This window comes from Dermacentor silvarum, chromosome 8, assembly GCF_013339745.2.
Source record: "Dermacentor silvarum isolate Dsil-2018 chromosome 8, BIME_Dsil_1.4, whole genome shotgun sequence".
Classification (NCBI taxonomy): domain Eukaryota; kingdom Metazoa; phylum Arthropoda; class Arachnida; order Ixodida; family Ixodidae; genus Dermacentor; species Dermacentor silvarum.
The window spans coordinates 17062291-17089252 of record NC_051161.1 but is presented as its reverse complement, the minus strand read 5'-3'; the positions used below and the strand labels follow the sequence as shown (position 1 = coordinate 17089252).

General features: G+C 49.9%; 1 protein-coding gene across 3 annotated transcripts in view; it reads right to left on the bottom strand.

The window, feature by feature from the left end:
- LOC119460696 (protein FAM107B) overlaps positions 1-26962 on the bottom strand; it is a 129870-nt gene that overhangs the window by 38581 nt on the left and 64327 nt on the right. Inside the window, exon 1 of one of the 3 annotated variants that reach the window (XM_037721751.1) lies at positions 9944-9974. The exons of the other annotated variants lie outside the window; for them this stretch is intronic. Coding sequence (XP_037577679.1) covers positions 9944-9959 — 16 coding nt within the window. The 5' untranslated portion in view covers positions 9960-9974. Of the gene's footprint in view, positions 1-9943; positions 9975-26962 lie in introns of those variants that run through there. 3 annotated transcript variants of the gene reach the window in all.

Genomic DNA, 26962 nt, shown 5'->3' with positions numbered 1-26962 from the left:
GCGGCACCTCCGTCGTTGTAGCAAATATAGATCGCGACAGATATACGTATAGCCATTTGACAGGCTTAGAGACAGAATAGGTGCAAGCTTTGCATACTTACAAACATTTGATTGCGTATAAGATCATAGTCCCATGCATAGTCTACGGATTAGTCCCATAGTCTACGGATTAGCAGCATATATGGCCTAAAACCTGCCAACCGTAAAAGCCCATATAGACGCTATATAGACCTTTGTTACGCCTATAGACATTTAGAGTCATAAAATAGAATTCCGCAAGGAGCACATACTATACTATAAAGAATGCAGTTCTGCTTTGTATACAAATCGGCGTCGCATCTTTTTTGAGCCCGGGCGCGTATTTACCTTCCTTCTCATCCCAACAACTTCCCGACCACTTCCTCGTTTTGCGAGCCCGCATAGTGCACTGGCGTGTGGCGAACCGTGTCTCCTACACGCCGAGCAATATTGTTTCTGAGCCAGAGCGTTTTACGCGTAATTAGCTTACATCCTTCCTCCGGGCCCGCGACCTTTTATGCGTTCCGCAGCAAGGTCACCGCGTCCGCTTCGATGTCAGCGCACGTGGATCGCGGCAGTCGGGTCACGTGATTCGGCAGAGCGGATCGCGAAAGATCCGGTGCCGGCGGATGCGGCTGAGGATGAGCGCGGATTTGTACCCGCGAGTACGGTACATCGCGTCGCACTGTTCATGCAATGCAATTATATCGTATATATAGGCACATGCATGCGTATAGACACGCGTCGACAACAACAACAGACAGTCTGGCAAATGAGGCACGCGAAGGACGTGCAGCGATGCGTAGGCTGCTGCTACGTTATGCAACGTGCGAATGTCTTTCCTTCTCTATCGACAACTCTATCGACAATGTGGTTTCTGAAGGCACACTGACAAGCATCGTTGTATACATGTACACATGTTAGATGCTGTCTATACACAGGTTAGATGCTGTTCCATATTCACTTCTGAAGCGGATTACCAAGCGCAACTTAAGGAATGTAGAAATTTAAACTGCGAATACTGCCAGCCGAAATATTGGAAAAAGAACGAATCACGAATCGATCCGTGCGCCCAGTGAGAGAAGCTACAAGTTCGTCACAGCTTCCGGCCAGCAACAAGCCTGCAGGTCAGCGTGGCCATGAGGCGTGGCCGTATCTGAAATACACCACGTCGACCAATAACCGCACCCGACTGACGAGATGCCCACGACGATATATATATAAGGCGTACGACGTACCGCAGGCAATTTCCTTTTACGAGCCAGCGGGCGGTTGCCCAGCTACGAGGGCCGCGCACGACTGCGACAGAACGCGACCCCCCGATAATCTTGGAGGAATGCAGCTCCGAGAACTTTCTCGGTGTTACATAATCGCGATGAAACTCTACAAACGGAGGATGATCTTAGGCGCTGCGTGTCGCCTAAGTTTTCGACGTTGGTCCCGAACCGATTGTAAGAATCGTTTTATATAGTCGCAAGTAAACCGACTACCGAAAGAACTTCGCGCTAAAGACAGCAAGTTGCCACACGACGAGTTTTCGACGCGAGGTGTAAGAAGTTTCTCGCAAGTGTAACTCTTCACTCAACGGCTTACAGTGCATACGATAACATTGCCGCCTGCGGCTGGATACGATGCTTAATCCACGAGTACAATGCTTAATCGTGGCAAAGGCAGCGATTTTGCTTATCAAGGACGACGGCGGAGTCATAAGCAGCCGTATACGCTAATCAGTAACACACTGCACAAAGCGTGTCTCATGACATCCAACGTGCTACATAAATATAACGCATAAACAAGTTTATATCCCCCCTACCCGACACCAAGTCATCCGAGTATGCAGGGTAACAGCTCCAGCTTTCACTATACGAGGTGTGTTCAAAAAGAAACCGAACTTTTTTAAATAGCACGCCCATCTCTTCCCGGTGAGCAGGGTACACTACACGCATTACGCAATAGTCCAGACGCGCAAATACCGAGACGAACAAAAACCGCGCAGACGCACGACGACCGCGCCATTTGGTTCTCGCAATGTTCGTCGTAATGAAGTCCGGCGACGGGGTGCGGCGACATCAGGCTGCTGCTGGCTGATGTGGCATGCGCGCAGGCAGCAGCAGCACATCGAGGCGCCGGACGACGCACAGGCCGCCGCGACAGAGCGGCGTCGGCGGCAGCAGTCGCGGGACCGAAATCGATGCAGTCGCGGCGGCACGTGTCTGCCGGCGACGTGTTTCCCAGCTGCGGGAGGAGCAGGGTGGTGGGGAACTGCGACTTTCCCGTTCGAACTGGCATAGACTGTCGCTGACGCACTGTATATAGACGCCCTTCTGCAAAGTCATTCTCTGTTAAAACTCAAGATCGCTCATGTTGCTCACAGTGCGCGCTTCACCTACATAGTTTACAGGTGGCTTATGTAGCATTGCAATGTGTTGTGCGCAAACATCTATGCACAGCGCACGTGTATACGTACCGTACTTTACAATATCGTACTTTACAATTTACATCGCTAGCACTACGTTTTCCCCGTGTTTTCTCCCCTTTAACTCTATTCCGTATGCATATAGAGAAGCAGGCCTGAGACAAAGCTCCTCCGGCCGACCCACTCTGCTTTGCTCGCATTCAAAATTATCTATCCCTCTGCGAGACTGCCGTCTGAAGCGGCAAAGCGAGCCTACGCTTAGCGCCTTCACATGACTGGATAGCGGGTGGGTTCTTTACTATATAAGGTGCCCAGCTAACGTTAGCCAAGCTGTTCAAAAAAGGAAAAGAAAAAAAAAAAAAAAAAAAGAAAATCATTCAGAAAATAATTGCTAGATACAATTTTAAGACCCACGCTGTTCGGTTGTCAGAACGCTGACGAGCGATCACCGTAGGTCTTATATTTGTATCCTGCCCGCGCGCGCGGTGCATGTGTGTGCGTGTGCGTTTATTGCTTTCGTTGAATAGCTAGGCTAACTTGAGCTGGGACGCACGGTACATGTAAGCTCAGTTGTCGTAGAAGCAGCGCCACTCCACACACGGAAAAACATTGTAACAAACACAAACGCGTACATCGATATTCCATTATATCAAATAACGCTCGAGACCATGGATGCAATACGAAAGACAGATCCATATACAGTATGCGCAAATAATAGTTCCAGCATACTGCACCATGCGTTATCGCTTCGGCCAAATGCCAGACTTGGGCGTGTCAGCTATAGCTAGCTTGGGTTGGGAGTGTATACATTCGGTTGGAAAATGGCAGATGCGGCAGCGGCAACGGTGCGCTAAAGAACACTAATGCGAAACAAGAACCGCTGCTTTACGGCTCTCTTATTACCGCCCCCCATCTGCACAGCACAACGCTGCCTGCTTGCATTAAACGAAACACGACTTTAATTAAATTATGGGGTTTCACGTGCCAAAACCACGATCTGATTATGAGGCACGCCGTAGTGGGGGACTCCGGAAATTTCGAACACGACTTTGCTTATGCTACATAAAGCATTACGTGGAATCACCCACATGTTGTCGCCAACACGGATATGCGGTGAAATACTAATGACCTTCGCCTGGGCGACTGGTCATATCTGGACGTGCACGACGACAGCGCCGGATCGCATGCTGGGAAGGCCGCAGTGTGTGCCATATCGCCTTTCTTTAAAATGAATGTAAACATGACGCACAGGTGACAAAGATGTGATAAGCGGACATAACCATCCGCTACGGCGCGTGTCGGTTTATGAATTACGACATCAATGGCACAGCTACGAAGCTACAAACTACGAAGCCGAACTACAGTTTAGACAAAAATGAAAAGAGAGAAATGGCAAGGAGCTAGAAATAAATTAAGGAAATATATAGGGAGGTCAAGTGAGATAAACTTTTTAATAGCCGGGCATATAAACGAATTCTGTCCAAGCAATAGCTATAGTACATTGCCGCAGCTAACTTGAGCTCGACGAAGGTACCAAGACACCCCAAGTCGGCCGTATACAGCCAACAAGAGAGACCGGTTTGCATGGAGGCGCCGGACACGAACAATACCATGGCCTTGGATCAACAGGGATCATCATAACCACACTTCAATTGAACAGGATCGGGCATTTGCGTATACGAGGCACGAAAAAGCGGCTGACGCAGTTGCGCATGTGATCGCGCACAATCGAGCAATTAAAGGTATAGGACGGCCGACGTATCGGTAAACGCGCGCTCTAACATACCTTCGTATGCCTACTGGGATTGGTGACGCGCGCGACGTTAATGTGTTGCTTACGCGCGATAAATATTATGCTTTCTGTTTGGACCGGTTCGTGAAACCTCTTGGCTGAAGCTTTTTCTGCATCAAGTGTACCTTCGAGATGTGCGTTACAGCAAAATGTTAATTGTGGTCCGTGCCATGTCTGAAACCTTGTGTGCCGTACGTGCAATGTCAGCAAAGAAATACAGGGGAAGGGATGACGCAAAGGCATCTACAGAGATCTCGGAGGCAACCTCAGTTATTCGCAGCTTTGTGGTGCAAGACGCCAGATTACCGCGCTGCAGCAAACAGGCTTCATTCCCCAAGGCTCGTTATACGTATATGCGCCTTGCAATCGCGCAAGTTCGTTACTGGCGTGCACCTGAAGCGACGCGACGAACGAGAGCACGTACAGTTGAACATTAAAGTTTACGGGACACTGACTCCGCGACAAATGTGAATTTGTGGCCTGTTAAGGTATGACCGCTTCTATAGCTTATTGACTCACTGTGTATATAGTTAGCAAAGGCTACTACTCTAACTGAACCGTGGAATTCGTGGCAATGCATGTGTCAAGACTTTCTGCGAGATATGCAGCTTTCTCGAACATCTCACGTCCCGTAATTTTTTTGTGGGCGAATGTGCGTCAGCGACACCGCGTGTAAGAGGGTCCCGAACTTGCTATCACCAGTCCCTTCAGTCGCAGTTTTATGGAAAAAGCCTGCAGTATGTTTCTTTTCTTTTTTTCTCTATCTCCTCATAAACAGGGCGCTTTGTTGGTGGCCGGCGGTGCGCGACAGCACGCACAGTACACGCTCGCATTGCCCTCGCAAGGGTGATAAAGAAAACACGTGGCGCGTGAACACGTCTTGCGCGCGCGCGCACACACACACACACACACGCACACACACGCACACACACACACACACACACACACACACACACCACACACACACACACACACACACACACACACACACACACACACACACACACACACACACACACACACACCGCAATGCCGCCTCCGTGAGAGAAATCCTGTCACCTGCGCCGCGCGCGCGAGCAAGTGCGCGCTGCGACGCACCTACGTTGGGTATTTAGAGCGGAGCTGAGACTTATTTTTTCGGCCGACGCGAGAGCGGCCCGAAAGACTCCGGTCCGCCCGCCGTAAAACACCTTTTGTGATGCCCGACGCGTCGCTGGTGAAAGAGCAGAGAGATGCAAGAGAGAGAGAGAGAGAGAGAGAGAGAGATCAGTTCGGCGTAAACCAGGCGTTACACACGCGGGTCACCCAACCATACTCGTATATGCGGCGAGAGGCCCCCCCTCCTGCTTTAAACAGTGCGGTTAAGGAACCCGTTGAAGATATGGCTGGCGCATGTGACGCGCGCCATTTCGAATTTACCTCGCGCTCCATTGTTCGCGGTTTTACCTCCTCGCGCGCGCTGAAGCCGTTAGCGAGGATCCTCTTGGCTGCGTGAAAGCTCAGGGCACCGCCTGTCATCAGCACAAAAGGTGCACTGATCTGCTTGCGCACTGAGCTATATATACCTATGTATTTGTCCGGAGAGGTGACGGACAGGGCAATTCATATACAGCCCCGCTTTAACTTCTGCATATAGCAATGTGTGACTGACGTCGCAAGCCTACGACAGGCTGTTGGACGTATAACGTACATCTGACTGCAAAATACACGGAGCAACTAAACAAATTAAAAGAAAAGAACGGCGAAATGGCTTAGAACGTCGTCGCGCAGCTTGGTACTGTGAAGTGCAGGGGGTGGTAGACTGTAGAAAGAGTGTACGCAGCAGCGCCTTTCACTTGCGCACGGGTAATTTCCGCTTTCTTTTTCCCAGCTGACGTGCTCTGTAAAGCCTCGGCGGTCAACAGCGCGCCAGTCGTCAGGCAGATGCGCGCCAGCTTTCCCCTCAACGAATGGGGCGGGATACCTACGCGCGCTACTATATATATATATATATATATATATATATATATATCGTGCGTTTCAGCGAACACTTTCAAAAATTCTTAATTGTTTGCGGCAGATAGCACAATTCTAATCCTTGAGCTGGTCTACTCGAAGAGGCTGACATTACTTGCACGATAAATTGAAATGCATAGTCGGCTAATTAACAAAACTGCCCTAATTAAGCGTTTAATTACCTTATGACACATATTGCAAATTACAAATTGTAGCCGGTGAGACTGCAAGGTATATCCACTTGAAAGGAATTGTGTGGATGGCAACCATTTACGAGATATGCACCATCAAACTTGCGGTAAAAATGCGCTGTCGTTCCACTTACTTTCGTAACAAAACGTCGTTTTACGCATTGACGCACAAAAGTAACTGGACCGCCAATGTACTTCTTCGCAAAGTTCGGGAATTATTATCTCGAAACTATAGTCATCCTGAGGACTTGTTCCAAGTGGATCCGATCGCCTTGCGAACTCCATCCACGGCTAGAATTTGTAAATTGCAATATGTGCCGTAATTAGTGCATCTTTGTTAATTAGTCGATTGTGCATTTCAATTTATCGTGCAAGTAATACCAGCTTCTTCGAGTAGACCAGCTTAAGGAGTAGAATTGCGCTATCTGCCACAGGCAATTTTTAAGCATTTTTGGAAGTATGCCCGGTATCAACACGATATTCAAAGTGATGCGACAACAGAAGCTCCTGCTATAGCAACAAATCGTGTTTTTGTGTCACGGAACTTGACCCGGCGCGTGACAGTGAAAACAACACCGGGAAATAGAACGAGAAAACACGGGCATTATCTTATAAGGCTGTTGACAACACAAGCATTTCCATGACCATGAACATTCGATTCACTAGTTGAACGACCGTAATTTAGGCTCAGCTTGCGATGCGCAGTAAGAGGAGGTGCTGCGAGCGACGGCGGAATGGTGTCGCAAGTGTTGCCGAGCTTATGTCATCTACATACCAGCAATCGTAAAACGTTCCTGTCGAAGAGGCAAATGTGCAGGAAGCGCCTTCGCATGCCCGAGTCGCGGGTGGTTTCCTTATTACATCGCGTAATGTTCGCGTCAGCATATGACGTAAGACAGCACCTGACTCGCATTCAAGACCATCGATATTCGTTGTTTTGACGTCGAACTCGGGAAAGCAATTCCCTGCCGCGGTGACCGGGCCCCGATTGGTATGCAATGCCGCTGGTGTATCGTGCATTGCGGGTGCATATGTCCGGTGGACTCCCTCCGTACGCTGCTAATATAGTTGTTGGCAGAGCTGCATAAGCGAAGGCAAACATTGACGACTCTCGAGAACGACACAAGGAACGCGTCAAAGGCGTGCGCCCGAACGTGCAATAACAAGAAAGCCTTCAGATCGGCCCCAACCTTCGCCGCACTATTATACACACTCGCCGCCCGTTAGTGCACTGAGCCGGTGCACCGAGTCGCATACGCCGTCTGAGAGGAACATGACGCGCTATATGCCACAGCCAACAAGTTGCATTACCATAAAATCGCAGCGCAGCGCGCTTCGGTTTGCACCACGGAAGAAGATGCACTGCACACCGTCAACTCCCAACCCCCTTCCTCCTTTACATTTTTCTCCCCCAACCGGATCGTGAAAATCGACAACCAAGCGTGAAAGGAAGCCAGAAATAAAAGAACAGAATCAGAGGTAAAGCGGGGGTAAAGCAGGCGATAAAGGAGGCGTCGAGAGGTTCGCGCCGGTAAATATACGCCATGGGTATATACACGCACGGTGCGTCGCGCTAGTTTTCCGCGTCGTCCCGCTTGCATACGTAATTGAGCGGCGCTTCTTTGCAGCAGCGAGCCTTGCAACGCAGGCAAAGCAGGCGGTGCTGAGATTCGGGCCCGCATCGCCCGCGTGCCGCGTGCGCACGACGCCGAGACGCGTATAACCCCTCGCGCCCTCGACGAAACCGCGGCGACGATCGCCGTAACCTCTCTGTCGGTTAACAAGAAATACGTGCAACGCGGCGAGAGCTAGCGCTGGCCTCGCCCAATCAGGGGGCCGAGTTCACAAGGGCGTCAGAATTAACGTAAGAAAACTCGTGATAACCCACCCAATGACGAATGCCATGCATGCGTTGCTGCGACAGTCAGCGCGCCGACGAGTTACCAGCAGTCTTCACGCGCAAACGACTCTTCAAGTAGGTATAGGTATAGCCCCTGAACTGCATGCGACGACACCTGTATAGCTTTCACAACACTGAACGGTTTTAAAGAGAGCGTATACATGGCCGGCCGCCGCGGCCATCGCTATGGCTGCAGGAAAGATGTGGGCGTCACCCAGTTCCGCGATTTATAAAAAAGGAGTCCGTGAACTTTTTTTGCAAGGCCGCACGTGCGTGCACTGTCTCGTTAGGCACGCGAACTCGCATTTCCCACGGTGTATAGTCCGGTCGCAGCTGTGGCGCTCGCAGCTGCCTCAACACTATACGCGAGCTATTTGCGGTAACAGCGCGGCACAATGAAAATAAAGAAAGAAAGCCCCATAATGTTTTGAATCGTCTGTGGCCTTTGTCCCACCACGTAGGCAAGAACGCTGAACGTAGTCGTTGGGGAGGGGCAAATAAGCGAACGAAGACACTTGCTGCTTCCAGCTGTCATCACAAATTCCGATCCTCGATCACGAGAAGTTCGTGCCACTATACGCCTTAAGCTACATCAGCATCAGAAATCGTTGCACGTAAATCGGTGATCGTGGTTTGGGCTTCACCCATGGAGGAAGGGAAGAACGTTTAGGGAGCATTGCGCAGAACAACTGAAGCCAAGAGAGTCCGCCAACTAGTGATCATGTCGCGGTAAGCTTTAGTGCCTTCCACCACAGCGCTCGGCGCACGCTCTTCCGAAAAGACAACGGGTGCGACAGCAACATGCGGCTGCCGCACTCGAAGCAGCTGAAGGCACGGCCAAAGAGCCGTTTCCAATCCATTCATTCATTCGCACACACGTACGCCGAAACGAAGACGATAAATGTACACATTACAATAAACTACCGAAGCTTGCGCAAGCATATCGGGAGAAAACAGAGTGGTTGGCAAACGACTCGAACAAGTGCGCATACGTCAGTCAATCGAAGCCTACCGGGAACCGAGCATACTGGGCCGAGTTCACCGAGCGTGCGTTTTGGGCCGACTTTTTGAGAGAAAAAGCGAAGGTGTTGCGTTCAACGGAGAGTTGGCTTGCGAAGGCTGCAGCGTGCAACGTAATGCTCCCTCCTAGTATATTTCCTTCTTCCATGGGTTTTCCTATGGGTGCGGCCGATGGGACTAATACCTCAAAAGTCTTATCAGTGTCCATAAGAGCCCTCGACATAATTTCCATATGCGTGAAAGAATTCCAACTACAACCCCCCGCAAAAGAACTACACGAGAATCATCATTTTGGCGGCGCAATAGTTAGCTGAAAGACGCCATTTTAAACACGTTATATAAACCGTGAAGTAGCGCTACTGATGGCGGTCATTCGCCCGCTATTTAAAACCCCGTGTTCTACAAGTACAAAATAAATTACCCTCAATAGATTGCACCCAAACATTACATTGTGTAATCGCTTTAACTAAAGTAAATCTATGCAAAGTCGTGTATTGCGCGAGCTGTCTGCATCGACGTGGTTCGGAAAGCACGACGCCGAAGGCAAGTATATACAAAACCACGCCTGCGCGTTCCTGCGTTGAAATTGTCCGGACGATGCCTCTACGTACCTGGTCTACGGGTCATCGCCTTGTCCAGACCGCTGGTCTTCACGTTACCGTTGCGCGGAAACTACAGCTCGCTATGCGAGCGTCAACCCTTTGATCTCTGCCAGCCGCTGGAACGAAATAGCGCCACGCGGCTGTGGATGCGAATTCGCTCGCAGCTACAATCGCAGTCGTCAAGAAGGAATGTGCAGCGAAGTCCAAAGACCTCATTTTTATGACGTTTACGCAGAGATGGCAGCCCTCTTCTGCCTCCGGCTGTCCTTTAGAACGAAATGCCAATGGCAGCGCACGGTGCTCCCGAGGAGAGAGCCCGCACGCCAGCGAAAGCTCGACATCTGCAATGCGTACAATTCAACGTGCATTGTCCTCAAGAAGGCAGCTGCTGCATGCGAGTCGGGACATGCGACGCAGCTGTTGGGCCTTGCGTAGACGTTTAAACGGAACAGAAGCGGGAGCCCGAACGTTTTGTCCGCATGCTTAATGTAGGTCGACGAGACCAAACATCTAAATGTTGCTTTAGTTAATCACTTCCTTACTGCCGCAAAACGCGAGGGGAGGAATAGACGGCGCAGAGGTCCGATACGCGAACTGCAACGTTGCTTTCTTGCTTACAGAATGCAGATCTACCCTTCGATGAGGCTTTGTAAGCCGGAATAGCTGTAGGGAAATGGCAGGAATGAGAGGCCACAGAGCACAAACACCATTTCATCACAATGCCAGACCCTTGGCGGCAAGAGAGGCAACAGATACAGTGCTGCTTTCATAGGGAACACTAAAAACTGCTTTCTTTCTTTCTTCGCTCCTTTGATAAATGAAGTTTATTACTACTATTTCAAGATGGGAAACTCGGGAAAGAGCATCAGGTAGCTACACTCAATACGATATCTCATTGCGACAGGACTCAAGCAGGGTCATGGTAAGCGGCGAAAGGACGGGGGTCATTTGGCGCAACCCCATGGATTTGTCATTGGCAACGCCGGGTGCATTTCGATGAAAGCGAGAACAAAAGCTTGAACTGAGGACCAAGATGCTGGCGCACGTTTAAGGAATCCGAGCAGTAGCCGGAAACTGATCGGGCACCTTTCCCTGTGCTGCGGAGCCAAATTTTACTCTGTCGAACTCACATGCAACCGCCCCTGAGGCAATCAAAACGAGCCAGCGATCCATTTGTGTTCCGTTACGTTCGTTCTCGCCTTGTTCTCCGCGCTTGCTGTCATATGGGTCGCCAATTCACTCATGGCCTCTATACACGGGTATACATCTGCGCAACCGGACAGGAGTGCAAATGAACGCACGCTCAATTCCTGCCAACGCACACATCACAGCGATAAGAAAACGCTCATCCTCGAATCAGGCGCAACGGTCAATCTCAACGAGGGCACTTCTTGGCTCCTCAGTCTCATTCGATATAAAGACAACGTGATTAAAAAAAAACGGATAACTTGGGGCTAGAGGCTCTTTCTAAAGCGCAATGGAGGTTTTTAGTGCAAACGGTATCGCGGCCTTCAGACCTTAGTGTGCGGAAGTAACGAATGCCATCTGCCGGCGGGATGAGATAATGGCCGGGCCGGGCCACACAGGTCGGCGAGAGGGAAATGAGGACTATAGCCTCCTGGAACAGTCCTCTCCGGGCGTGCTCGAAATGAAATGCCACAAGACCAACATCACCGAGAGCATCTGCAATAAAGAATTGCCGGCGGTTCTCTGTCGCGCATCGTTTCAAAGTATAGGTTTACGAGATGGGTCTTGTCAGATGTTGGCTCGTACGTGAGCAACGCACTTGGACTGGAATGTATACCGGTTTCATGAAAACATTCGAAGCTCCTCTCCCTAAGAGGGCTGCTGCCTACGGCAATCACACCACATTTAAGCACAAGCTACAGTCACGACCCTTCCCTCAAACCTCGAGCCGCGATAAAGGAAAGAACAGCTTGCTCCATCCCACTACGTGAGCTGACCAATATATGCGAAACAGCCGACGCTCATCATTCAGCGCGTTAAAAGCGCGTTGAATGTAGAATGGTATAGGTGACCAACCACTACTGAGCGCTTAAAGTTGGCGTGATATTAGGCGTTTCTCTCTCCCACACCTGCGCGCGGGACAGGACTTGTCTCTCCTTTTCTCTCTCTCTCCTATATGCCTTATTTCTTTTGTCACAACTATAGTTGACTTGCTTGGGAAGCGTAACGGCTCAGGAGTCAACGCTCTGAACCCTTAAACACTTCTCTCTTTCTCTCTCGACCCAAGTTGTAAGCTCAACATTAATAAAAGAGCTTCAAACTTGTTGCTACGCGACACGGAATAGTGACAGGTTGAGGCACTACCCCACCTAAACTAACTTTCGGCAGGACGGCCAAGTCCACAACGAAGCACGCAATTCCGGCCGGTCAGCGATTACGCAACACACCTTGCGCGTCCGCGCGAGGCCTCGGGCGTGCTCCCACCAGCGCGGCTTCCCCGTAAAAAGCCCGAGCAAGAAGAGGCCGGACGAAATGCCGCGGAAGAGGTGCAGGACCGGCAAAGTGCTCTTCTGTATAGGGCCGACAATAATAAATCGCCGCCATCGAACGTCCACATCACGCGCAGAGATAAAAAGAGAAGCAGCCCCGGCCACACCTGGGTCGGCAGTCAACGCGCGCTTCCGTATAGCTCGGCATGCGGCCGTTTAACGGTGCGACGTCGTCGCAGAGGAGACGGCAAAATAATGGGGCGATGAGGGACGAACGATTCTCGCCCGGGCACTTTTCCACGTAGAAGCACCACAGCGCTGGCACGCACGCCGGCACTTGTCGACACTCGCGCGACCGTAAGGGTGCTTGGAAATACCGCACATTCTCGACTGTAATCAGCCGCTGAATACAAGCTACGTCTAAAAATTGTAGGACGCTTAAGCTTCGCCTTTAAGAGAGGAACGCGATAGCGTTATCGGGCCCCGTTGTAAGCTGGCTTTCCCACTGCAACAAAGAACGTGGGAAAGCCAGCCTACAAAGACCAAGCTTAAACCGATCCCGTTGAAGTAGGCTTCACTTTTAAACAGAAATGCATTGCTGGGAAGACGTTTTTCCAGGGGCAATATAAGTCGTGTTATATTAAAATGTGAAGGCCCTAGCACCTTCTTTTATTATTTTATTAATTGTTTGCTATTGCCCCGACGCGCGCGCGTGTCCAAAACGCATTAGGCAGGCGAAGTCCCAATTTGACCTGCCGAGGATGCGAGCGCCATCTGGATATCATTTTCGCAAGTAAACTACCCGAGCGCGCAGCTGTAGGTCTGGTAGAGATGCTGGAAAAGGGGTTTGTGTTTGAGTTTCCTCGTAACAGAATTACGTTTTCTCGTACATTCAAATTACAATCCGACGCCACCATGTCTGTAGGTTGTGGTTAAGTCGTACTTTACTGTTTTTCTGACGGATTTCACTGTAAGAAATTCAATTTCTGTTCACCAACACCTTGCACCTTGTGGAGGGCCTGCGCGGTTGGGGTGGTTCGGGATGATTTTCTCCGACACGGGGCCCTTAACGCTATCGCATTAAAAACTCGGGAATGAGGCGCCCCAAGAGAATTATGATAGATATATGGTACGCAAACGTAAGCATGACATTATCTCCCCCCCCCCCCCCCACCCCTTTCTCTAACTCTGGTTGTCGTGGTTCGAGTAGATGCCAAGGCGAATCTATTTCCCATGCCGCAGATCTTGCACACAAACCGGTATACTGCCATTAAAGCACACAAAAGAAGGTGCAACAAAGTCAAAGTGACATTGTCAGCGAGCGACTGTAAATGAATGCGATAATGACGGCTGTACAGTTTTATCTACAAAGGACCCGACAACCTCCCCCCTCAAGTTCTACACACGACTTCGGACCGTTCTACATCGAATTTCTCTAAGGATATCGTATTTCATAGCTCGACGGCAGCTTGATAAGTGTTAATTTTCCTCGGACCACTTATAGGAATGAATAGATAGGGTGGGCTTGGGTTCGAGAAAATGCGGTAAGCGAGAAAGAAAGCAGGCGTGCAAAGTAGAGCTGATGACAAAAAGCGCCGCCGTACACGAGAAGGAAGCACCGGTGTGCGCACAGTACTATCGGCCGACCGCGCTTCGAGAGGGAAAGAGAGGGGGGGGGGGTTCCGGAAACGAGAGAGAGAGAGAGGCGCCCGTTATAGCCCGTTATAGTGGCCCTCTTGTCGTCGGAGATCGGCGGAGGCGATTAGCCGGCGGAGGCTGCGCCGCTGTGTGTCCCAGCACAACAGATAAATTAGAGACACACATGCCGCCGACGCCCGCCTGTGCTGCCTACAGATTACGGACACCTGCAGAAACGCCGTGCTCCAAACGAACGAGGACTGCGATAATTAATTCACTAGAACGGTTGACAAAAGGGGACGCCATCGAGAGCGCGTACACAAATGCGCGAGATGCGAGCAAAAGTGCAATGCGCGCAGTTGCTCGTCTATACGTGCCGTTGATTGTTAGGTTGGGCGCTGACTATATACCCTTACTTTTTTTTGTTTCGATTCACTTAAAAAAAAAAAATAGCGCTGGCCCGCGTAGCGAGTCGGAACGCTACGGCACAAATGAGACCAACGTACCGCGTATCAGAGACCTACAGGGCAGCGCTATACACTTCGCGATGCGCCACAAAACTGCTATGAAATCCACGTTTCTTGGGTTCTCTTTATGCCCCCCCCCCCCCCCCCCCCCCGACCCCCGATTCATACTCTATCAATATGTTGGATAAGGTACGCCTAGCAGGTTCTGATATGAGTGCTATTATTATTATTATTATTATTATTATTATATTATTATTATTATTATTATTATTATTATTATTATTATTATTATTACGTTCACGCAGACTGAGATCTTGATCAATGCATCCACATTTCATGCCCAACTGTTCGCGCACGTTGAATCGTCAAATTAGGAGCGAATGCTACGTCCTTATCACGGAATAGCATCGCAGTCACACATATGTGCAGGAAAGAGAAGTGTACAGTTGGGAGACCGACGTCGGAAACATACTACGTGCTATTTACAAGCCCGATTAGCGTCGCCTCCTGTTAGCCGAGTCTTCATCCGCGCACTCAATACCCTAACTTGTGCCGTATAGGTAGCAACGTCAGCTGATGTACCCGTAGAAAGGATATATTTAAAAAAAAAAAACTTAGTGAAAAGAGCGTAAACGGAAAAAGACTGTTTGCTCGTGGGCTCTCGACCACAAAAACATTCGGAGCACAAGAGCCGGCAAAGAACTACGCATCGCCGCCGTCACTCCACCTGCTATCGGTATGAAAGCGGCAGAGGCCCACCTTACGACCCAAAAATTGCTCGCCCAAATTTCAGGCAAAGTGACGAAGCAGCGAGAAAGTCTGACTACTTTGCAAAACTCCGTACTCCGAAAACGACGCTGGCAGTGCCTTCTATACCTTTCGATTTGGGATATCATGAACAAGTATTTAGATTTGTGAGGTACACTGGATCGGCCTGAGAGGCCGATCCAGCCCCTGGCGGTAGAATTTGAGGCTTTAAAAGCAAAGTTTTCCCGTGACAGTGCATCGCTTTGCATTTGTTCGTCGACATCACCATAACCATATCTGCGTCACCTACAAAGCAAACGCACCTGTCAATTGCCTACACATGCAGGCACTATACGTCGAAGCCCGTGCACAACAAATGTATCCGTTCCGTACATACTTTTGAGATAGCCACGTGCTTCCAGCCGTTTCTATTCCCGTCCACAAGGAGCGCACTTAACTCCTTAAGTACCTCCGGCCACCAATTGGCGGTCTTGCGTCATGTCCCATATACGCATTCGTGCATACTCGGCACAACTGCTCAGCTTGGTGACGCCACAGGCCCGCAAATCGATGAGCGGGCAGTCATCGCTCGATCCAGTCACGCGTCGCCGCTGCTCAGAGACAAATGAAAAGAAGAAAAGAAACCGCGGCCAGGACCAAAACCCAGCGGTGGCGGAGGTCTTCCGACCGAGCGTGTCACGAAGGCATTACGGAAAGGCGCACGTAAGCCGTACTCTATACATGCGTCCTACCACGTTGCGGGCGGGGTGTGTTCCGGCGAAGGACCGAGTCCCTTCCTCTTCGACGCCCGACGGCGACGCGCGCCTGACCCAATGAACGCCTCTATAAATAGGCTCGCCGAAGTCGACGACGACCGACGCGAAAAGGGATCGGTCCCCTCGAGGCACCTTATACCGCAGCCACTTGACTGACCCCGTCGACACGTGCTGTTCGACACAGCACAGAAGGCGTGCTTCGAGCCGCACTTCACTTAGTCAAGTCTTAGTCCTGACAAAACATTTTAATGCGTAGGATATAGAAAAGTGTCAAAGTTAAAATATATGTGTAATGCGCTGGAAGCCCGTCCCGTGATAGAGGTAGAGAGGTGATGGGAGAGCTTAGAAGAGCGGGCATTGATATATATATATATATATATATATATATATATATATATATATATATATATATATATATATATGCACACCCGCCGCGGTGGCTTAGTCAGCTAAGGCGTTGCGCTGCTGAGCACGAGATCGCGGGATCGAATCCCGGCCGCGGCGGCCGCATTTCGATGGAGGCGAAATGCAAAAACGCCCGTGTGCTTTCGTTGTCGTGCACGTTAAAGAACCCCTGGTGGTCAAAATTAATCCGGAGGCCTCCACTACGGCGTGCCTCATAATCAGAACTGGTTTTGGCACGTAAAACCCCAGAAAGAATATATATATATATATATATATATATATATATATATATAGATAATTGCAACTCCCGGTGTACGTGTGCAGAGTGAGCCCCGTGACTAAGACTTTGCAATGTAGTGAACGCACTTTAAATCATAGATCCGGGACCTCGAAGAGGTGCGACGTAATGCAAACGCATTTCTCTCGCATTACCGCTAAATCACCACTGAATTCTCGAACTTTTTTTTTTCTTCCGTTAAATGTATGCCTAGAAGAAATACCGAGAAGCCTCAAAACGCGCTAAATAATTTACTATAAAAGCTCTTCTACGAGCCAGTTTCGTTTTCAAGGAGGTGTACGTGTCAAGACGCGGAAGGTGATCGCGTGGGAGCAGAACATCGCGCCGTTTCGGCACTCACTCGGTCGTCTGCTATGCTGCGACATCGGGTCGCGCAACGAGCATCAGCATGGCAGGCGACCGAACAATCCGGAACGAGTGCCAAAACGTCATGTTCTGCTCCCACGTGACCACCTTCCGCGTAATGACACATACACGTCCACGGAAACGAAACCAAAACTGGATGTAAAGAAAAAAATAAGAAAACCTACTATTAAAATTATTAGGGCGCTCTGAGGCTTGTCCATTCTTTTTCCATGGTTTCGATATCGAATGGCTTCATTTAACGCAAGAAATGAAAACTCGAAAATATCGTGTCAGTGCTAATTTGTAAAGTCACTCCCGTAACAGAGAGGATTCCAGAAACGCGGCTGCCGCGGGTCTACGAAGGCAGCCAGCAGGGAATGCATTTCTGGCACACCTGTGAAGTGGTGCGCCGCGCGGATCAGAACAGAGCGCATAACTGTTCCGCAACCGCTGCAAAAGCAACAAAGCACATCGCTCTTCGCTGTTCCTTCAAACGGGTCCAGACCTGTCAAGGCGGGGACGAAAGATCGCTCGTCCGTGGATGAAGAGGCAAGGCCACCATTTTATTTTTTTCGTGAGCATCAAGGACGGCAAATTGCCTTTCCTTGTTCAACTGCTCTGAAAACAACGGCCTTCGCTATAAACCTGGCTATCCTTTTATCCCCCCCCCCCCCGACCCTCTCTCTCCAAGCCTCTCTTTCCCTTCGTCTACCTCACAGTGAATGAACACGTGAGTGGCACTTACGGCCAGCGAAATAGGGGCGAGAGACCTTGTAGGTCTCAAGACAGCCCTGACCGCTCCTGCCACCGAGAAGCGCGAAATTAAAAAAGAAATCCCTTTCTACGCCAGTTTGCCCACAGAGCGCCAAATACACTCCTTGGCCGCAGCATTGTCTTCGGCAACGGCGTTTCAACACAGCGCAAGATAGGCGAGCCGCCCGCACAAGCGCCGACGCACTCGAAGTAGTAGCCAAGGCCTTGGTCGCACACACCGGGCCTACATAGTTATGTACAGTACTGCTTACATGGCAGGGGTAAAAAGACGCCTGAAACGCGACTAATGCTTGCAAATACGAACTACGGAAGACGGTCGTACACTGTTATACCGCTTTCTATAGGAGACTTCGATCAGCTGCATGAAATTTGTATAGGCGCAGTCGTATACTCGCAATCCCTGTTCGTTTGGTACACAGACTAAAGAGCTCTAGTATACAGTTTCTCGCAAGAAGCGACAGGAAGCACACGGAACCGTGTTCCGTGTAAGCAAAGCTCTAACGTTCGTATTCCGGCACCAAAGTTAGGAAACCTTAAAGATAACACAACCGGCACACTCCCTCTACTTATGAGCGCCAGTGTAGCTGGACTGCAAGTATACCGTGACCATTGCAGCTATGCACTTTTGCTAGCAACCGCCTCACATGCCGACCCCCTGTCCACAAGAAGTGGGTATGTAGAGTAAACGCCAAAGTTCCAAGACATTAAAACGCAAAAGCAAGGAAGAAACAACGAAATCACCTCTTTTCGGAGCCGAACTGCGGTCAGCGAGCATAGTAACGAAAGGCACGGCAGAGAACAGTAGCTCCAGGCTATGCCTTAAATGAAAAATTGTGCTCAGCAGAAGCACCAATCCTGTCGGAACTCGACATAACAAACGCGGATGTAACGAGCGACCTGATATAACGAATACGCAATTTCGTTGACCAGACTTCCTTATTTTTATGACTATTCTAACTGCTACGAAGAAAACTCAAGGAAAGGAAGGAAAGAGTGGAGAAGGAAAGGCAGGGAGGTTAACCAGTTCAGCACAACCGGTTTTCTACCCTACACATGGGAGCGGGATGAGGGGGAATGAAAGATAGGGAGGAGAGAGAGAGAGCACACAGCATAGCACACGATCCGAGACAATATCGGTTACAGCGAAGCGAATATATGTGCTCTTGAAGTTCAAATTATGCACACCTGCGGCAAAAAGAAACGTCTTGCATTGACTGAGCAGACGACATCCTGACGCACAGGGATTCGCGGCGCACGGACACGTGCCTCCCGATTGGCTGATCGCTAGCTGTACCTTACACACTCAAAGTGCTACATCACAGTAAAAAAGCAGTAAGGCCAGGAAGGACCTGTCCTTTATAAGTTGTTTTCAGTATATCCTTCAACGGCGTTGATCTCAAATTTTATATTTCGTTAACACAGCATTCCTGTTTATCCGCACGGAAAAGCGCAGCTGCGGCGAGCGACATGTCGAGAACGCGAGCAGCCCCTATAGCAAGCACCTCTGTGTTTCCGAAATTAACAGTGCACAAAGCATACTTAATATACAAAAATTACTACAGGGAACTCTGGCGCGGCTATCGCCCCCCCCCCCCCCTTTTTTTTTTTTTACTAAACCTTTCCGCGAATCCTTACGGTGCAGACATGGCCGCCTAGATGAGAAGAGGGACTAGCGAGCGCCTCCCCCGATCTCCGAGGCTATGATGCACAGAACTACGAAGACGGGACACACGGCACGGATCACAAGGAGATGCGACGGCACGAAAAAGACAGCGCTAGCTCTGCGATACAGCAGCAGTCAACTAGAGAGAATGGGGGAGGGGGAACCCGCTCGTCAGCAGCGGCGGGCTAATCGCTCCTCCAGATGACGGAGGCGGCTGCGGCACAAGCAATGATGCCAAGATCGCGGGGTTCCTCTGTGTACAGTAAAAAAGGGGGGTGCGGGGGAGAAGGCGGCCTCTTTGCGCTCATGTTCGCGGGGTCAGTGGGATCCTCGGCGGCGCGGTTCCTTTCCGCAGAGAGTAGCTTCTGTAGCCCTTTTCGCGCCACGAAAACAGCGCGCGCGCGGCCGTAAACGATTTCGTTTATAATGCGGTCGTTTACGACGAATTCTTAAGGCGCGCTCTGCGCAAAACAGGCGTGCTCTTCCCCGTGCAGTACAGCGGCTGTGCCCATTGCGCGGCATTTTAGATGAGCGGCCGAGTAGAGTAGACACTGCACCGATATAAAAGGCATCTCTGTTCAAACGCCGATTACTGAAAACGTGTGATCCCACAGTCACACGCTCGCTTACACAGACAAATGAAACTAAAGGCCACTGAAATCGGCGCGCCTCCATTGTGCGAGCTCGAGGATCTAAATTATGTTTGATTTCAATAGTCCCTGAATGCGAGTGTGTGACTGCGGTTTAAGTGTGCGCCTCACTCAGTGCAATTTAACTGCCAGTTTTGAATGTTGCGCTATCTTTCCACATTCACGCTTGGTAAACTTGCGCGAGGTTTCGCGCTCCACACAAACTCAGAGCGGTGGCGCATGCCTGTATTTCGGGGGCCACAACGGACAAATACCTTAGCAGACAAGGGCGACGTTGTGAGAATCGTAATGAAGAGGTTGTTCTTGAGTGAATGGCGGCGTCAGCTGTGACAGTGTGCTGCTGCCGCCGTAATTGAGTTCAGCGCCAGGGGAGTGGCATAAGTCCGCTGATATTTTCTTTTTTTTTCTCGTTCTTTTTTTTTTTCTAGCGTTGGAACAAATTACCAGTTTTAAGCGCGAATCGCGCGTCCCATTTCATACTGGTGCACCGTGTACTAACGCTCTGCAAGTGTTTAACGCATAGTTTGCTACACATCACGTGGGAAAAGGGAGTGAAAGAAAGAATGCAGGAGTTCAGATAAATCATGCCATATATATGGGCATGCGTGCCTACAGCCGGGCACGTCTCTTCTTCAAGTATACTGCACCGAAGAGCTCGTGTGGCTTTCTCGGCTGATGAGCTCCGCGGCCAGGCTCCCAGAACATTTGCTCCGGTAAAAGGCTGATCGTCTAGTCTACTCCGGAAACGAGGCTACGGAGATGCAGCCAGGAGGTGAGCTGGTGTCCAGCTCGGAATCGACAGTTAAATTATGGGGGTTTACGTGCCAAAGCCGCGATACGATTATGAGCCAAGCCGTAGTGGGGGACTCCGGATTAATTTGGACCACCTGGGGTTCTGCACCTAAATCAAAGTACAGCGGTGGTTTCTGCATTTCGCCCCCATCGAAATGCGGCCGCCGTGGCGGGCATTTGATCGGAATCGACAATTACGCGAGCACGTTCACTACTTTCGTGCAGGCACCTTCGCATTGTTGTCTAATGTAACCAGGAGCGGTATACATTTGTTATCTCCTTAAAAATTGAGCTGGAACCATCCTTCAATCTTTTTTTTTTCCAAGCCCTTAGGGAAACACCACGGCCCGTGAGCAGCCTATATTACCTACTTGTGGAAACGTTTACGGAAACAAATATCAAAAGAGCGAGATGTGGTAGGAGAGGCGTTCATTCCTTTAAGTTCATTTTATTACTTAACAAAAAAAAAAAAAAAAAAAAACACCAAAAAAGGGTTTATACGAGGGGTGACAGCGGTGAGGCGGCAAACGAGGCTGCTCTCTCAATGTACTATATACTAAGCTTGCCTATTCAGAGGAGGCTTCCTCAGAGGCCGCACCACAACGTTGCACTTCCCGAGGCATCGCCGCTTCAAATCCTGCTGCCAGTCACGATGGTTTGGCGTCAGACGCACAGTGAGTGGCCGTCGCACCACACGGGCGCGTGCGCAGCGGCCGAAAGGCTGACGACGCGTGCTGCTTCCAGTACACAACAAAAAAGCAGAGAGCGAGGATCACGCCGCTGGCGCGGCCAACGCACTCGCAGCAGCGCCTGGGGTTCCCTCGCCATCGGTTTCACTCGAGTTGTGTGCAGCAGCGCGGAACAATAGCACATTCGGCGAGAAAGGTGTACGATCTCTGCGATGCAGCTGGCGAAGTGGAGCCTACGATCATGCTAATTGCGGAGCTTTATAAACGTTTATCTGGAAGCGATTCTACCGCAGATTTTTTTCCGCCCTGTATCGCTACTTTCCCGTGGCGCCTCGCGTGTCATCTATACACAACTGGAATATCCACATGTGTGGTGAACAAACACCGGTGTGCCTGTGCCTGTGTGTGTGTGTCTGTCCCAGCCCGCATTGCCTACACTAACCACATAAACCTACCTACTCCCTGCTTTTCCTTATTTGACTCTACTCGACTACATCAGCCGATGTAGTCGACATGGTGACGACATGGGGACGCGGCGAGCGCGTGAAAGGGTGAACGCCGGGCGCGAAAGGAATATGAAAGCCACTATAGTAGCCGCACGAACGAACGATTCGCTCTGACGTAATTCAACTGGCAGCCGGCGCGGCTCATAGCCCCTGCACGCAACTGCGGACACGCTATGCGGCGGCACAGCTCGGCCGACGCTAAAGCCCCTATATTTATAAAAGTAGCGCCATTCTTAGATCTTGCCGCCACCGCGCTCACCCCGGCGCTTCCTCCTCGCCCTCTCTTAGCCGCCTCCTGTCGCCCCAGCATCCTCCGCTCCCCCATTGGCCAATCCGTGTCACGTGGAAGTTCGCGTCGCGCTTTTGTATATTTTTTTCTTTCCAGCGCGCTCCGACTGCCATTCTCGGGCCTGTGCGACGAAAGTGCTGTACGCACAAACGGATCAAACGTGTTAGGGACAAGAACTTCGTTGTGATGGCATGCTGCTGCGCCTTAAGTTAACGCAACCGACAAGGCGAGGGCAAAATACTTTTTTTGTTTACCATCCTGCGTGGGAAAACGCTTGCTGCACACTTGATATTTGCGCCGTCTCGCATCGTCGCGTTGCTACTTCCAAAACGGCATTATTAAGACCAGTTACTGACTGACGAAGCAAAATCGCGCCTCAAAAACGTCTCCGCAGGGCGCGATCGAAGTTTTCCTCGGATTTCCTCTGGTAGCGCGTTAGCTGTCGTCTGCCACGGCAGGCCCGACGCAGGCGGCGCCACTGTCGATATCGCGCCTCGATCGCGCTGGTCGCGCCGGGCGCGATAGTGGAACGGAGGAGGAGGGAAGTGGTTGGCGCTACTTTTATAAATATAGGGGCTTTAGCCGACGCCGCTCACGAGGCGAACAATAGGCGCGCCCACCCCCCTCAAAGCGGCTGACGCTAGCGGGGCACAGCGAGCGTCCAACATCGAGAGGAGAGGCCTGGGAGGCGGCAGCGGTGCACATCGCGCCCGCTGCGGCTGGGTAGCGGGGCGGAAGTCGCACGATGTGCGGTGCGAACGAGACTGCGACGACGCGGCACAACACGACCGCGCTGCTCGTGTTTCTCCGGGGAGACAGAGCGCGAAAGTTTCATCGTACATGGAGGGGTTAACCTATCGAGACAGGCCTGGGCATGCTACTCCGGGCGAGATGGTGAAGGATGAAAGTAAGCGAGATAAAAACAAAGCGCAGGCGCGCAAATAGCACCAACACAAAAGTTGTATATTCACAGAGTCTCAAATTCAACGCGCGCGCGTCCGATCTGCAAGTACGGCAGTCTCGATCGGCCGCCGTGGGAATCATGGGCAGGGTGGCTATATCATGGGTAGTACAAGGATTTGTCTAAGCTTCGTCCTTTTTGGCTTCTCACGGTTTTGCGACTTTACGAATTCATCGTTCTCAAGAAAATATTGAGCTATAAATGTAAACAATTCGCAATAATCATGTATGTGCGCACTGCATTCGCGCGTTTAGAAAATAAAAACATATGATTCCTAGGAAATTTAGATAAAGCGTAACGAATAACGGCACTAGAATGACTGAAGCCACAATTACCACGAAGATTGGACGAATCCATGTACCACCCACAATTTCCACGGCAGCTGGTACTCTGGAGCTACCATCAATGCCAATATAGCGCTCGAGTTCCTTCCTAGTAATTTTTTTGCAGGAAGCTATGAGCGGCGTCCAAGCAAGCATGGGTCGCAATGAGTGAGAGCACGGTGTCATACGTGACGTGGCGGCGGTTCACCTTTTCTGTATGTGTAACGCAAAGCCGTGGCTACTTGCGCCACCAGAGCGGGCACAGATCTATGAAAAAAAGAAAGAAATCGGCACGAAATAAAAAGAAATAACGGCCGAATTTAGAGTGACGTTACCTGGTCTCCTCCATTGGAACACTCAGCCCATCTGTTTGTTTTTTTCGCAGTACATGTTCTCACACGTTGGCACAGCTCTTGAGGGGTTGTGTGCTACGCGCACGTCAAAGTAAGGTAAATAATTTACAACGCATGCGCTGAGTAATCGCCAGTACGCCTGTAAAGGCAAAAAGGCCCGCCCGCGTTAACTATCCGCATGCATAGTCCGCATAGCCCAGCCTGTGTATAGAGACTATAGCTGCGCATTTTATGGTCACGGGCTACGCACGTAGTCTTTATCGGCCCATCAGCTCTAAAACACCGTCAAAGGGCAAGAAACGAAACCTCATTGAAAAAATAAATCGGGAAAATTCAGAGCAATGGGTCTCAGGAACGGAGACTTCGCACTTTGACGTGTGATTGACTGCCTCAATCTCTGGAACGCGCACCTAACGCTCGAAATCTGAACACTTTATGCATTCCGCCGCCATCGATGATTTGTGAATTTTATTGGCGCAAGGGCCAGTTATGGCCAAAGAGCGCCAGGCAAAAAACAATGAATTATTTCTCAAAGGTACAAAGCGTGACTAATGTCAGATTTCTAAATCTGGATGGCGAATGGCAGATGTGATTTGGCTGTAGAGAGGCCTAAAAATTAGTCGCTGTAAAGTGCGTAAAATATTCAGGTGTTAAAATAATGACAATGACTAGTGATGTATACTATGAGCTAGTGATGTATACTATGAGCATAAAAGTTCTGTTTCAAAGGGATGATTAATCAAACGTATGAGTAGCAATAGCACTCGTACCTCACCAGTGGGCCCTTGAACGCAAGGGCTGGGAGGCACGTGCTTTAGAGAAATGCAATCGCAGCAGCAGCCTCTAGTGAGAGGATGTGCTACGTATACCTTGGGCTGATAACATGCAGTGTTCCAATCTCTCGTAAAAACATTAAAACTAACTTATTGTCAAAGAGTGGTTCAGCGCCGAGAAACATTGCCGGGTGGAGTGGAATGTGTTGTCTATATGCCATGGCAAAGTACCTTTTTCTTTGGACTTCTGTTTCCCGACACTCCAACAAGACGTGAAGGACCGTAAGCATCTCGCCACATTTATTACATGTAGGAGGATTATCACCGGTCAGTAGATAGGAATGAGTGCCATAGGTGTGGCCTATCCTAAGACGGCAGAAAATAACCTCAGTTTGTCGTACTTTCGTTACTGGAGGCCAGTTTCCCACGCTTGGCTTTATAACATGGAGTTTATTAAATTCCTCAGTGTCCCAAGTACGTTGCCAATGACCCTCAATTTCTTGCGAATGAAGGGCTTTAAATCCATGACAGGAACAGTTATGGAAAAATTGCTTAGTTTTTTGTTTACTGATGTAGCCATACTGTCGGCAAGCATATTACCTTCGATGCCTCTGTGGCCAGGTACCCAGCATATTGTGATATGTTGATGAGATGCGTACAAAGCGCAGAGCACTGAATAGAGTTCTGTAAAAACAGGATTTTTATTCCTTTGTAGAGAGTTGAGGCTTTTCACAACGCTTAATGAATCTGTAAAAATTATTCCTCTTTGTAGCTTTATTTCCTTGATGTGTCTAACTGCCGACAAAAGTGCGTAGGCTTCTGCCGTAAAGATACTTGTTTCCGGGTGCAAACAGCCGGATACCGAGAAGGATGGGCCGACTGCAGCATAAGAAACGCCAGCATGAGATTTAGAAGCATCGGTGTAAAATTCTGTGCACGAATACTTGGACCGGAGTTCCAGAAAATGCATTTTAATATGTGCCTCTGGTGCGTGTTTCGTAACCTCTATGAACGATGTGTCGCATTTTATGAGCTGCCACAGCCACGGTGCTACTGGCATGGCTGGAGCCATTAGAGGGTTTTCAAGAAGTGGAACAGCCATTGCTTCGCTGAGGTTCCTCACGCGCAATGAAAAGGGTTCTCTCACTGTTGGACGATTCTGGAAAAGTGTGGCACAAGTTATATCGTTTACGGTTTTGTTACAAGGATGTTCACGGTCAGAGTGTGCCTTCAGAAAATACATGATACTGGACAACGATCTTTGCAGCTCGAGTGACCACTCATTGGATTCTACATATAGACTTGGTACCGGGCTAGTTCTGAAAGCTCCTGTGGCCAGGCGTATGCCTAAATGATGTACAGGATCCAGAATTTTTAGGGTACTCGGTGCAGCAGATTGATACACGACAGACCCGTAGTCTAAACGCGATCGTACAAGACTTTTGTAGAGATTCATTAAGCATCTTCTGTCACTACCCCAACTTGTGTGCGAGAGAATTTTCAGTATGTTCATTGTATTCAGGCACTTGGCCTTCAAGTATTTTATGTGGGGAATGAAACTTAGTTTTGAGTCGAGTATGATGCCCAGGAATCTATGTTCTTTGTTCACAGGAATGTGCTGTCCTTGCAGTTCGATAGTGGGATCAGGGAGCAGACCTCTTTTTCTTGAAAAAAGGACACAGGAACTTTTATGTGGATTGACCTTGAACCCATTTTCGTCTGCCCATTTGGATACTTTCTTAAGCCCAAGCTGTATTTGCCTCTCGCAGACTGCAAGGCTACAGGATTTAAAACCTATCTGTACGTCGTCTACATAAACAGAATAGAAAATGGCTGGAGGTAGCGAATAACGAAGCGTGTTCATCTTCACAATAAAAAGCGTACAGCTCAGGACGCCTCCCTGGGGTACCCCAGTTTCCTGTGTGAATGGACGCGAGAGTACGTTGCCTATTTTTACGCGGAAAGTGCGTTTCGAGAGGTAGCTCTCAATAACATTCAGCATGTTCCCCCTGATACCCATTTGTGACAGGTCTCGGAGGATTCCATAGCGCCACGTGGTGTCATAAGCCTTTTCCATGTCGAGAAATATCGATAAAAAGAACTGTTTATGGACAAAGGCATCG